Here is a 14,278-nt window from a genome sequence, read left to right as displayed (position 1 = left end):
CATCTGGTGGCAGAGAGAGGGTATAACAGGTACAGATACTATCAATACGATTAGTCTTGGACTCATTATAGAATGCAGGGGCGGAGTCAACTATTTGTATATATATATAAAATCTTTAATGAAATTAGCATCATATTATTAATAATCCAACCCTGTAGAAAATAAAATGACAAGCATTAAGGCATTGGAGTAGTGCATCAGTATTCAGGATGATGGGAGATTTCATCCAAGAAGCAGAGGTGACCTTAACAGGAAGACGGGGTGGGGGGGACCCCAATAAATAGACGCTTAGTTTATGACAGTCAACTCTTTGGGTGAGGGCTCAGCCCAGCTGAGGGTGGAGGACTCCGGGGGAGGTCATGTGGTCCTTTCACTTTCAGTGATCCATAGCCGATCTTCCTCCACGCCCTTCGTCACGACCAGAAGGATTTCACAGTTTCCCCGGGAGATGCAGCCCTGCAGGAAATCCCTGCGGAGGCAGAAAAAGGGTTAATTATTATCAGACTGTAGGAGGTCTCATATTATGTCACTGTACAACAGCGCCACCTGCTGCCCACGCCATGTGGTGACCCCTGCACCCAAAAGCTCTGGGTCTACCCCCCCCCCCCCCCATCAGTGCAGGATACAGGGGGAGCAGACACCCCAATGTACATACCGTGAAACCCCCTCTACCGTCCTGTGGTCCAGAACGCCTGATAATCTGCCATACCGCTCACGCTCGCTACACGTCATACTCCAGTCACATCCAGAGCTGCATTCGCAATTCTGCTGCTGTCACTGACGAGAACGACCTCCAGCAGCTGAGATCCCATAATGCAGGGATGCTCAACCTGTGGCCCTCCAGCTGTTGTAAAACTACAACTCCCATCATGACCTGCTGTAGGCTGTCCAGGCATGCTGGAAGTTGTAGTTTTGCAACAGCTGGAGAGCCGCATCCCTGTTGAGCCGGTAGAATCATTTGTGCAGCTCTGGATGTGACTAGAGTCTCTATAAATGTCTGGCAAACAAGTGGTTAACACTCCATGGTAAGGCGTACCAATCAGCTGCAACTGAGCGTTCAGGCTCCGCCTCCAGGCATCGCATCCGCCCACAAATAAAGGCAAATCGGAAGTTGTAAACCGGCACAGGTCTGTGACCATGTGACCGCGCCCGGTGCAGGGGTCATGTGACCGGGAATGTGGCATCCAGGAGCCGTCAGCTGTAGGTGTCACACCGGGCCCCGGGCATCAGCACAAAAACCAGGAAGGCAGCATAAAGGGGAACTCCACTTCTAGCCACAGAAAGCCGGTGGGTGGAGCCTGACCCCAGCCGTCTCTTTCGTGGGATAGAGTTCCCCTTTAAGTATCTCAGGAGGAAACGAAGGCACAAAGCAGACAGAGACGGCCCTCCCTCACCTGAGCTCCTGGGGGCCCCCGAGCCGCACCGGAGACTTCAGCTTGGAGTCCAGGTTGTAGTAAAGACCGTTGATTTGGCGAACGGCGATCCAGTGCTGGCGCGTAATCGGCAGAGAGAGGAATCCCAGCGAGATGGGGGAGGGGATGTTCAGGATGAATCCGAAAATCTCACTCAAGACCAAACTCTCCAGAGACCTGCGACAAGAAGGGGAGGGGTTTAATGGCCGCCAAATATAAGGTCCCCTCCCCCAACCACAGATCTGCGGTGACGCGTAGCGGGGGATGGGACGGGGGTCTGCGCTCCTTACCTCCTCTTATCCCACCACACCGCCGCGTAGTCCAGGGTCTGCAGCGCCGCCATGATGACATTGACGTCATAGTTACCGGTGCCCAGGAAACTGCGGTGCGGATTTATCATCGAGTGCGGCGACAACCTGGAAAATAACGGATTCGTCACTGCAGTCTCATCCCTCCTGGACCTGTCTCTCTCTCTCTCAGCCCCAGGCTGTCTGTCTCTCTCTCTCTCTCTCAGCCCCAGGCTGTCTGTCTCTCTCTCTCTCTCTCAGCCCCAGGCTGTCTGTCTCTCTCTCTCTCTCTCAGCCCCAGGCTGTCTGTCTCTCTCTCTCTCTCAGCCCCAGGCTGTCTGTCTCTCTCTCTCTCTCAGCCCCAGGCTGTCTGTCTCTCTCTCTCTCTCAGCCCCAGGCTGTCTGTCTCTCTCTCTCTCTCAGCCCCAGGCTGTCTGTCTCTCTCTCTCTCTCAGCCCCAGGCTGTCTGTCTCTCTCTCTCTCTCAGCCCCAGGCTGTCTGTCTCTCTCTCTCTCTCAGCCCCAGGCTGTCTGTCTCTCTCTCTCTCTCAGCCCCAGGCTGTCTGTCTCTCTCTCTCTCTCAGCCCCAGGCTGTCTGTCTCTCTCTCTCTCTCTCAGCCCCAGGCTGTCTGTCTCTCTCTCTCTCCTCTCAGCCCCAGGCTGTCTGTCTCTCTCTCTCTCTCTCAGCCCAGGCTGTCTGTCTCTCTCTCTCTCTCAGCCCCAGGCTGTCTGTTCTCTCTCTCTCTCTCAGCCCCAGGCTGTCTGTCTCTCTCTCTCTCTCAGCCCCAGGCTGTCTGTCTCTCTCTCCTCTCTCAGCCCCAGGCTGTCTGTTCTCTCTCCCTCTCTCAGCCCCAGGCTGTCTGTCTCTCTCTCTCTCTCAGCCCCAGGCTGTCTGTCTCTCTCTCTCAGCCCAGGCTGTCTGTCTCTCTCTCTCTCTCAGCCCCAGGCTGTCTGTCTCTCTCTCTCTCAGCCCCAGGCTGTCTGTCTCTCTCTCTCTCTCAGCCCCAGGCTGTCTGTCTCTCTCTCTCTCTCAGCCCCAGGCTGTCTGTCTCTCTCTCTCTCTCAGCCCAGGCTGTCTGTCTCTCTCTCCTCTCTCAGCCCCAGGCTGTCTGTCTCTCTCTCTCTCTCAGCCCCAGGCTGTCTGTCTCTCTCTCTCTCTCAGCCCCAGGCTGTCTGTCTCTCTCTCTCTCTCAGCCCCAGGCTGTCTGTCTCTCTCTCTCTCTCTCAGCCCCAGGCTGTCTGTCTCTCTCTCTCTCTCTCAGCCCCAGGCTGTCTGTCTCTCTCTCTCTCTCAGCCCCAGGCTGTCTGTCTCTCTCTCTCTCTCAGCCCCAGGCTGTCTGTGTCTCTCTCTCTCTCTCAGCCCCAGGCTGTCTGTGTCTCTCTCTCTCTCTCAGCCCCAGGCTGTCTGTGTCTCTCTCTCTCTCTCAGCCCCAGGCTGTCTGTGTCTCTCTCTCTCTCTCAGCCCCAGGCTGTCTGTGTCTCTCTCTCTCTCTCAGCCCCAGGCTGTCTGTGTCTCTCTCTCTCTCAGCCCCAGGCTGTCTGTGTCTCTCTCTCTCTCAGCCCCAGGCTGTCTGTCTCTCTCTCTCTCTCAGCCCCAGGCTGTCTGTCTCTCTCTCTCTCTCAGCCCCAGGCTGTCTGTCTCTCTCTCTCTCTCAGCCCCAGGCTGTCTGTCTCTCTCTCTCTCTCAGCCCCAGGCTGTCTGTCTCTCTCTCTCTCAGCCCCAGGCTGTCTGTCTCTCTCTCTCAGCCCCAGGCTGTCTGTCTCTCTCTCTCAGCCCCAGGCTGTCTGTCTCTCTCTCTCAGCCCCAGGCTGTCTGTCTCTCTCTCTCAGCCCCAGGCTGTCTGTCTCTCTCTCTCAGCCCCAGGCTGTCTGTCTCTCTCTCTCAGCCCCAGGCTGTCTGTCTCTCTCTCTCAGCCCCAGGCTGTCTGTCTCTCTCTCTCAGCCCCAGGCTGTCTGTCTCTCTCTCTCTCAGCCCCAGGCTGTCTGTCTCTCTCTCTCAGCCCCAGGCTGTCTGTCTCTCTCTCTCAGCCCCAGGTTGTCTGTCTCTCTCTCTCAGCCCCAGGCTGTCTGTCTCTCTCTCTCTCTCTCACCCCCCCCCCAGGCTGTCTCTCTCTCTCACCCCCCTCAGCTGTCTCTCTCTCTCACCCCCCTCGGCTGTCTCCCTCTCTCTCTCAGCCTCCCAGGCTGGCTGTCTCTCTCTCTCTCTCACCCCCCCGGGCTGTCTCTCTCTCTCACCCCCCTCGGCTGTCTCCCTCTCTCTCTCAGCCTCCCAGGCTGGCTGTCTCTCTCTCTCAGTCCCAGGCTGGCTGTCTCTCTCTCTCTCAGTCCCAGGCTGGCTGTCTCTCTCTCTCTCAGTCCCAGGCTGGCTGTCTCTCTCTCTCTCAGTCCCAGGCTGGCTGTCTCTCTCTCTCTCAGTCCCAGGCTGGCTGTCTCTCTCTCTCTCAGTCCCAGGCTGGCTGTCTCTCTCTCTCTCTCAGTCCCAGGCTGGCTGTCTCTCTCTCTCTCTCAGTCCCAGGCTGGCTGTCTCTCTCTCTCTCAGTCCCAGGCTGGCTGTCTCTCTCTCTCAGTCCCAGGCTGGTTGTCTCTCTCTCTCAGCCTCCCAGCTGTCTCTCTCTCTCTCTCTCTCTCACCCCCCCGGGCTGTCTCTCTCTCTCTCACCCCCAGCAGATCTCCTCGGCCCGGCGCTGGGTGACCTCCGCTCTCTGCAGCAGGTTGTTCAGGGCGTGCAGGGCGCACAGCTCCAGCCGCTGCCGCTCGTGATACACCGGACATTCCCCCATCCCCAGACCGGAAACACCGGACCCTGGAGCGGAGGCTCATAATGTAACCCCGAGTCATGTGACCACAAGCCGTCCCACCACTGGCTGGAGCCTGAGGTCACGTGGTAGATGAATGGGCGGTGCCTGGTACAGCTGTCACCCTCAACCATTCACATCCCATGTAAACAACAACACGTGACCGCGAGAGAATGAAACATTGTAACAATGCGTCACCTCGTAACCAACGTGACTCCGGCGCCCGTCATGTAATATTACAGCAGGCTGCCACATTGTAACAGCATTCCAGCTCTGAAATGTCTCTGCGCCTCGTCATAGTCAGCAGGGCGAGGTATCAAAGCCTCGTGATACTGTATCTAATCCTGTGTGATACTGTATCTAATCCTGTGTGATACTGTCTGCCACTGTATGTATCTAATCCTATCCCCTGTGATACTGTATCTAATCCTATCCTGTGTGATACTGTCCGCCACTCAATGTATCTAATCCTATCCCCTGTGATACTGTATCTAATCCTGTGTGATACTGTATCTAATCCTGTGTGATACTGTATCTAAATCCTGTGTGATACTGTCTGCCGCTGTATGTATCTAATCCTATCCCGTGTGATACTGTCCGCCACTCAAAGTATCTAATCCTATCCCCTGTGATACTGTCCGCCACTCAATGTATCTAATCCTATCCCGTGTGATACTGTCCGCCACTGTATGTATCTAATCCTATCCCCGTGATACTGTCCGCCACTGTATGTATCTAATCCTATCCCGTGTGATACTGTCCGCCACTGTATGTATCTAATCCTATCCCGTGTGATACTGTCCACCACTGTATGTATCTAATCCTATCCCCTGTGATACTGTCCGCCACTGTATGTATCTAATCCTATCCCCTGTGATACTGTCCGCCACTGTATGTATCTAATCCTATCCCGTGTGATACTGTCCACCACTGTATGTATCTAATCCTATCCCCTGTGATACTGTCCGCCACTGTATGTATCTAATCCTATCCCGTGTGATACTGTCCGCCACTGTATGTATCTAATCCTATCCCGTGTGATACTGTCCACCACTGTATGTATCTAATCCTATCCCCTGTGATACTGTCCGCCACTGTATGTATCTAATCCTATCCCCTGTGATACTGTCCGCTACTCGCTGACTAGCTAGCCTCCCTAGTTCCGCCATTTGCCTTTCTGCAGCTTTGGGATGCTGGGTACCATGTGGCGGTATGCTGGAGATCACACTACGTATATCCCCGCCGTTGTCCCGATATATTTATGTGCGGACCAGACGTGGCCTCCATTACATTCTGCAGAGGTTGCTACCCAGCTTTCCCAGACTGCTGAATGTACAATTCGCCCAGTTATGTGGTGATAAATCCCTTCATACAGCTGCCGTTCAGGGTCCTGGAAGAGCTGGGAGACAAGACTGTGCCGCTGCAGATTTCGTTGCCCTGGTACCATATTGCAGCCAGAACCGCAGGGGCGACACGTGAGGTGCACGGTGGGCCAATGAGGGGCCAAATAACACACAGTTCATCGGTTACTCACGGTTAGCAGAAGCCTCCCTGGGCGGCAGCACGAAATCCTCCGGGGCACGCTCTGTGGTAGGAAGCATCAGCCAAGATGGAGGTTGAGGTGCCCTTGGTGTCAGGGGGTGCTTAGGGGGCTTGTTGCGGCTGAGTCCCTTGATGGTATTTGTCGTGACGCCAGTACCGTTAATGGTGGTACAACAAATGAGAAGAATGAAGTAGACAGTGGTAGGATACAACTCACAACTTTGGCCGAATGCACGCGGCGGTGTTCCGTGGCCGAGAGCGGTCCGTGGTATGCCGGGCTGGATTCCTGTTCAGAGCAGGAGCGCACAGCGTCATTGGTTGCTATGACGCCGTGCGCTTCATGCCGCCGCTGCACTACAGCATACACTGTGTAGCCCCAGAGTAACCACCGCTCTCTCATCTAATCCTCCAGACATCTCACTAATCGGTCTAACCTTCCCAATCTAATCTGTCTCATCTGAGCCACCAGGCCTGACCTAAGTGCTATCCCCATCTAGTGGCGGGATGTATACATTACACCAGACCAGCCTATGAACAGGGATACAACAGGCGTAATACAAAAGGACATGCAGCAGGATAATGCAGAGTGGGACGCTGCAATATGATGGATTCACACAGCATAACCGTACGAAGAGGTTGTCACCCAGCTTTCCCAGACTGCAGAATGACAGATCAGCCTGGGTATGAGTTGCGGGATCCCGGAAAAGCCGAGTGAGAATCTCAATGACAGTAGCACAGCTAGGTGGATTTGCCATTCAGTGTCTCCGGAAAGCTGGGTAAGGCCTTTTGTCCACAAACGTAGGGGCAAATTTCGGTCCACAATGCACGGGCACCGATTATGGGGCAGCCTCACGCAGATCGCGGAGCCATTCACTTGAATGGGGTCCGCAATCTGTCCGTTCCGCAAAAAGATAGAACAAGTTCTATTTTTTGCGCAACAGAAGCACAGACCAGAACCCCACGGAAGCACTCCATAGTACTTCTGTGGGGTTCCGTTCCGTCCCGCACTGCATCTCCGGATTTGAGGACCAATGGGTCCGCATCCGTGATGCGAACGGGACACGGCTGGTGACCCATGTATTGCGGAACTGCCTATGCGGTCCGCAGCACGGGCACGGAGCCCTTACGTTCGGGCAAGAGGCCTAACACATTAAGTAGAGCTGTAATAGGGACTGCTAAGTACTAAGGGGGTCATTTATTAAGACTGGTGTTTTAGACGCCGGTCTTAATAAGGCCCTGCGCTGGCGGTGGATCCGCCAAAGTTATGAAGAGGCGCCGGACTCTCCATAACTTCAGCGGATCCTCCGCCAGTTCTAAATGTAAGAGCTTCCGATCTGTCTTACATTTAGACCATTTTCTACACTGCGCCCACTTTTTTAGACCTGGTGTAAGCGGGGAGAACTTGCAATGTGCGCCAGAAATATCCCTAATATAGGTGTATTACTGGATAGTGAATGACCCCCTGTAGAGGGAAGTGCCAGGTAGATGTATATATACAGGGTCGACCATTTATATGGATACACCTTAATAAAATGCGAATGGTTGGTAATATTAACTTCCTGTTTGTGGCACATTAGTATATGTGAGGGGGGAAACTTTTCAAGATGGGTGGTGACCATGGCGGCCATTTTGAAGTCGGCCATTTTGAATCCAACTTTTGTTTTTTTTTAAATAGGAAGAGGGTCATGTGACACATCAAACTTATTGGGAATTTCACAAGAAAAACAATGGTGCGCTTGGTTTCTGACCACTTATAAAATGTGTTCCATGTGCTGCCCATTGTGTTGGATTGTCAATGCAACCCTCGTCTCCCACTCTTCACACACCGATAGCAACACCGCAGGAGAAATGCTAGCACTTGCTTCCAGTATCCGTAGTTTCAGCATATGCTGTGAAGATACGAGATGTGCAGCACCTGAAACTACGGACACTGGAAGCCTGTGCTACCGTTTCTCCCGCGGTGTGTAATACACCGTCCTCTACTGTAACGTGTACATCTAGGAAGTCCAACGATCCACCCCCAAAATTGAGAGTGAATCGCATGTTCATCCAGTTGTGCTCGTTGAGGTAGTCCACAAATTCGCGACACGACTCCTCGCCGCCCGACCAGACCAAAAAAACATAGTCGACATAACGTAAAAATAAATGTATAAACCGCAGGAAGGGGTTACCCACGAGAATATATCTGCTTCTTCAAATACCGCCAGGTACAGGTTCGCAAAGGTGCAAGACACCGGCGTGCCCATTGCAGTACCTAGTACCTGGCGGTACCACTGGCCGTCGAACTGAAACACATTGCTGGTGAGGACTAAATCAAGTGCCTCATGAATGAAGCTATTGAACATAGTTCCCTTGTCGCCCGGAGCCCTAAATCATGGGGAATCCTCGTATACAAACTCTCGACATCCAAGGACACCAGCCTAAACTCCCTCCGCCACTTAAAGAAATGGAGCGCTCGGAGGAAGTCGCCTGTGTCCTTAAGGCACGTCGGAGTGCTGGAGAGGAGCCAGTCCACATCGACACTGTGATCTCCTCGCCGGACGGCTCCTCTAGGTTACATCATCACATCATCCCTGCCATTTGCAGCACCCCTGAATGAATATTAAATATATGTCTTCTTTAATATGAGACCGATTAGATACTGATAGGCAAAAATCGCACCGAAAACGCAGCGTACTTCTATGCGTTTTTAAAGCGTTTTCGGTGCGGTTTCACTTCAGATTGCTGTAGGACCTTGCAGTCTTCTCTATAACCTATTTTAATGCATTTTACAGCATGGTTAGGGAATTTAAATATTAAGGGGATTATTTATTGTTTTAACTTTATGCAATTATTGTGTTTACTCTATGTGACAAATGTATGCACGATCAGTATATGAGGTATGGGAGTCCAATCCACTCCACAGAGTAGGAAACCCACAAGGAAAATGTTGGAATGTGGGCGGACGTGTCCCATATATAAGGAGTGAGGATCCGCTCACTCAGTTGGCCACTGAGGAAGGGGCGTAAGACCCCGAAACGCGTCTGGCGATACAGAGTGAGCGTGTAATCATCTAAAGGAAAAGAAAGCCGGTAACCAAAGGAAAAAAGCTAGAAAATCAGCTCGAACCCAAGGACTGGAGGAGCAGTCGCTTAACATTGACGTCAACGGAGCGTCCATCCGGTCCCCTAGACAACCAGGTCACGTGGGACGCCATGCATAGGCCGAGCACACCACGTGGGACGCCGCTGGTGTGCGGCCACCTGGGATCAGTGCTGTTGGTGAGACAGTGAAGAGGGGTAAGACCGGGCTCGCGTATGAGCATCGCAACTTGTACAAAGAGATTGTGAGTTAAGTTACTATCCAGTGCATGTGGAGTCAGTGCATGTGGAGTCAGTGCGTGTGAAGTCAGTGCGTGTGGAGTCAGTGCGTGTGGAGTCAGTGCGTGTGAAGTCAGTGCGTGTGGAGTCAGTGCGTGTGGAGTCAGTGCGTGTGGAGTCAGTGCGTGTGGAGTCAGTGCGTGTGAAGTCAGCGCATGTGGAGTCAGCGCATGTGGAGTCAGCGCATGTGGAGTCAGCGCATGTGGAGTCAGCGCATGTGAAGTCAGCGCATGTGGAGTCAGCGCATGTGAAGTCAGCGCATGTGGAGTCAGCGCATGTGGAGTCAGTGCATGTGGAGTCAGTGCATGTGAAGTCAGTGCATGTGAAGTCAGCGCGTGTGGAGTCAGTGCATGTGGAGTCAGTGCATGTGGAGTCAGTGCATGTGAAGTCAGTGCATGTGAAGTCAGTGCGTGTGAAGTCAGCGCATGTGAAGTCAGTGCGTGTGAAGTCAGTGCATGTGAAGTCAGTGCGTGTGAAGTCAGCGCATGTGGAGTCAGCGCATGTGAAGTCAGCGCATGTGGAGTCAGTGCATGTGGAGTCAGTGCATGTGAAGTCAGTGCATGTGAAGTCAGCGCGTGTGGAGTCAGTGCATGTGGAGTCAGTGCATGTGGAGTCAGTGCATGTGGAGTCAGTGCATGTGGAGTCAGTGCATGTGAAGTCAGTGCATGTGAAGTCAGCGCGTGTGGAGTCAGTGCGTGTGGAGTCAGTGCATGTGGAGTCAGTGCATGTGAAGTCAGTGCATGTGAAGTCAGCGCGTGTGGAGTCAGTGCATGTGAAGTCAGTGCATGTGGAGTCAGTGCATGTGGAGTCAGTGCATGTGAAGTCAGTGCATGTGAAGTCAGCGCGTGTGGAGTCAGTGCATGTGGAGTCAGTGCATGTGGAGTCAGTGCATGTGAAGTCAGTGCATGTGAAGTCAGTGCATGTGAAGTCAGCGCGTGTGGAGTCAGCGCGTGTGGAGTCAGTGCATGTGGAGTCAGTGCATGTGAAGTCAGTGCGTGTGGAGTCAGTGCGTGTGGAGTCAGTGCATGTGGAGTCAGTGCATGTGAAGTCAGTGCATGTGAAGTCAGCGCGTGTGGAGTCAGTGCATGTGAAGTCAGTGCATGTGGAGTCAGTGCATGTGGAGTCAGTGCATGTGAAGTCAGTGCATGTGAAGTCAGCGCGTGTGGAGTCAGTGCGTGTGGAGTCAGTGCATGTGAAGTCAGCGCGTGTGGAGTCAGTGCATGTGGAGTCAGTGCATGTGAAGTCAGTGCATGTGAAGTCAGCGCGTGTGGAGTCAGTGCGTGTGGAGTCAGTGCATGTGGAGTCAGTGCATGTGAAGTCAGTGCATGTGAAGTCAGCGCGTGTGGAGTCAGTGCATGTGAAGTCAGTGCATGTGGAGTCAGTGCATGTGAAGTCAGTGCATGTGAAGTCAGTGCATGTGAAGTCAGCGCATGTGGAGTCAGTGCATGTGGAGTCAGTGCATGTGAAGTCAGTGCGTGTGAAGTCAGTGCGTGTGGAGTCAGCGCATGTGAAGTCAGCGCATGTGGAGTCAGCGCATGTGAAGTCAGCGCATGTGGAGTCAGCGCATGTGGAGTCAGCGCATGTGGAGTCAGCGCATGTGGAGTCAGCGCATGTGAAGTCAGCGCATGTGGAGTCAGCGCATGTGGAGTCAGCGCATGTGGAGTCAGTGCATGTCGAACAGTGAGTGTGCTGAACTGTGCTATAACACAACTACTGTTTAGTCCGGTTTCGGCTACAGTGTCATAGACACAGCGACAGAATTTTTACGTTACCATTTGCTTCATCTGATTGGGACAGTTCCGTCACACTGTCATATGCTCCACCAGCATTTTCAGTGATTGGGACATTGCCGTTTAGCTGTCATATGCTTTATCATTATTTCCAGTGATTGGTTATACAGTCTCTGCACGAGTGGGGTCCCCACGCCAATCATTATTTATATGTATGTGGTACATGTATGTTTTAATACATTTTTTAGGGGTATGTTCTTAGAATTTTTGAATATTAAAGTACATCAATATTATCATCACCGTTTGTGTTTCCCTTTTGAGTGTGCCCCCTCATATTTGTTCACACTTTATTTGCTCTCATTGGTCCTGAGGGGGAGCACCTTATCCATACGGAGAGGGGGTGAGCCGCTGTATTTCTTTGAATTGGGACTCCATTAATCTTTTTTGCAACTCCTCCCGCGCCTTACTAAATTCATCAGTAATGACCGCATCCTCGTACCAATACAAGATCCATAATTTGCATAGAAAATTGTTGATGCGCATCTTTCCACGCTTCAACAAACGTAGGATCATCATTATATTGCATTATCTCTTTAATCAGGCGTAGGCCCCTCGGGACCCGTCTGCAATCCTTATAGGACTTTAGAGATTTAATCGTCCAGAAAAGTCTTACTTCTTTATCTGTCAACTGGAAGATTTTAGATTCCAGGGCTTTGGTGCTAATGGCATGTATGTACTCTTTTTAATCACAAACTGCAAAAAAGGTGTCCGCCCCTTCTCTCCCCTGCGTCAAGCTGGGTGTCGCTTCATGTATGGCCATGGGTGTCGGGACCCGAGGATCATCAGCGTGCTCAACCATTGTTGAAGTCATTTAGCAAATATTCGTATAAGAGCAGAATTAGGTGGCTACTACATCGAGTACTATGCCCGACAATCCCCTTAGACCAATGCTCACAGACACAGCGACGGATCTTCGTACGCGGTGCTCGGCAAGCAGTGAAAGTGTGAGAGCAAAATCAGTTGCAGCATGAAGAGAAGAAGCAAAGTATTTTGCGGCTCTCACCGAAGTTAAAACAGTGTAAAGCTTTATCCTTCCTTTATTCAGGATACTGGTGAGCGGGGTGCAGGACAGCTGGTTACAGATGATCGGCGGCTACGGCCGCTTCGCGCGCAATATCGCGCTTCTTCTGGCCGCTGAAAAACGTCATCGTGCAAACTTGCGCTTTTATAAGAACAACGCCCCGTAGCCGTGACTGTGAGTAACAGCTGAGCGCATAAATTAGTGACATTAAGATCACGTACAAGAAAAAGGTTATTACATACAAATTAGTACCATATACTTAATTGTGCAATAGTGATTATTCGGACATGCTCATATCATGCGGTTGACTATGCGGTAATAGTTCGTCCCTCCTCCCTTCTACTCTCTCCATAGACTTCTAGGGGCAGAACCAAATCTTCAGTAAGCGGGACGTCCGCCTTGTGTCTCAGAGGGAGAACAAACTGTCCAATCACACGTGGCAGGCTATGGGGGTCGGGCCGAGACGTGGCAACTGATAACACTGATGCAGATGGGAAGGGAAAACAGAGGTCACCAGTACATACTACAGGTCACCAGTACATTCTACGGGGTTACCAGTACATACTACATGCTTCCAGTACATACTACAGATCACCAGTACATACTACATGCTTCCAGTACATTCTACAGGTCACCAGTACATACTATATGCTTCCAGTACATTCTACAGGTCACCACCAGTACATACTACAGGTCACCAGTACATATGACGTGTTACCAGTACATACTACATGCTTCCAGTACATACTACAGGTCACCAGTACATAGTAAAGGTCACCAGTACATACTACATGCTTCCAGTACATACTACAGGTCACCAGTACATAGTAAAGGTCACCAGTACATTCTACAGGTCACCAGTACATACTATATGCTTCCAGTACATTCTACAGGTCACCAGTACATATGACGTGTCACCAGTAAATACTACATGCTTCCAGTACATACTACAGGTCACCAGTACATTCTACAGGTCACCAGTACATATGGCATGTCACTAGTACATACAATGTGTCACCAGTACATACTATATTTTTCCAGTACATACTACAGGTCACTAGTACATACTACATGCCTCCAGTACATAGTAAAGGTCCCCAGTACATACCACAGATCACCAGTACGTACTACAGGTCACCAGTACATATGGCATGTCACTAGTACATACAATGTGTCACCAGTACATACTATATTTTTCCAGTACATACTACAGGTCACCAGTACATACTACATGCCTCCAGTACATAGTAAAGGTCCCCAGTACATACTACATGCTTCCAGTACCTACTACAGGTCACCAGTACATTCTACAGGTTACCAATACATACAATGTGTCACCAGTACATACTACATGTCACCAGTATATACAAAGTGTCACCAGTTCATACTAAATGTTTCCAGTACATACTACAGGTCACCAGTACATACTATATGCTTCCAGTACATACTACAGATCACCAGTACATACTGCATGCTTCCAGTACATACTACAGATCACCAGTACATACTACATTCTTCCAGTACATACTACAGATCACCAGTACATACTACAGATCACCAGTACATACTACATTCTTCCAGTACATACTACAGATCACCAGTACATACTACATTCTTCCAGTACATACTACAGATCACCAGTACATACTACATGCTTCCAGTACATACTACAGATCACCAGTACATACTACAGATCACCAGTACATATTACAGATCACCAGTACATACTACATGCTTCCAGTACATATTACAGATCACCAGTACATACTACATGCTTCCAGTACTTACTACAGAACACCAGTACATACTACATGCTTCCAGTACATATTACAGATCACCAGTACATATTACAGATCACCAGTACATACTACATGCTTCCAGTACTTACTACAGATCACCAGTACATACTACATGCTTCCAGTACATACTACAGATCACCAGTACATACTACATTCTTCCAGTACATGCTACAGATCACCAGTACATACTACATGCTTCCAGTACATACTACAGATCACCAGTACATACTACATGCTTCCAGTACATACTACAGATCACCAGTACATACTACAT

At 51.0% G+C, this 14,278-nt stretch overlaps 1 protein-coding gene across 1 annotated transcript; it reads right to left on the bottom strand.

The window, feature by feature from the left end:
- Positions 1 to 93: 93 nt before the first annotated feature.
- JOSD2 (Josephin domain containing 2) lies at positions 94 to 4,550 on the bottom strand. Its single transcript, XM_044274147.1, has 4 exons — positions 4,357 to 4,550; positions 1,703 to 1,828; positions 1,395 to 1,589; positions 94 to 469 (listed from the first exon to the last, which is right to left on the bottom strand). Exons 1-4 carry the CDS (start codon positions 4,476 to 4,478, stop codon positions 358 to 360), a joined length of 555 nt encoding a protein of 184 aa, XP_044130082.1. The 5' UTR covers positions 4,479 to 4,550; the 3' UTR covers positions 94 to 357.
- Between the last annotated feature and the right edge of the window lie 9,728 nt (positions 4,551 to 14,278).

The sequence above is a fragment of the Bufo gargarizans genome, unplaced genomic scaffold (assembly GCF_014858855.1).
Source record: "Bufo gargarizans isolate SCDJY-AF-19 unplaced genomic scaffold, ASM1485885v1 original_scaffold_1504_pilon, whole genome shotgun sequence".
NCBI classification, from domain to species: Eukaryota; Metazoa; Chordata; class Amphibia; order Anura; family Bufonidae; genus Bufo; species Bufo gargarizans.
Note: the sequence above shows the minus strand (reverse complement) of the source record. Positions and strands in the feature narration are given on the sequence as shown.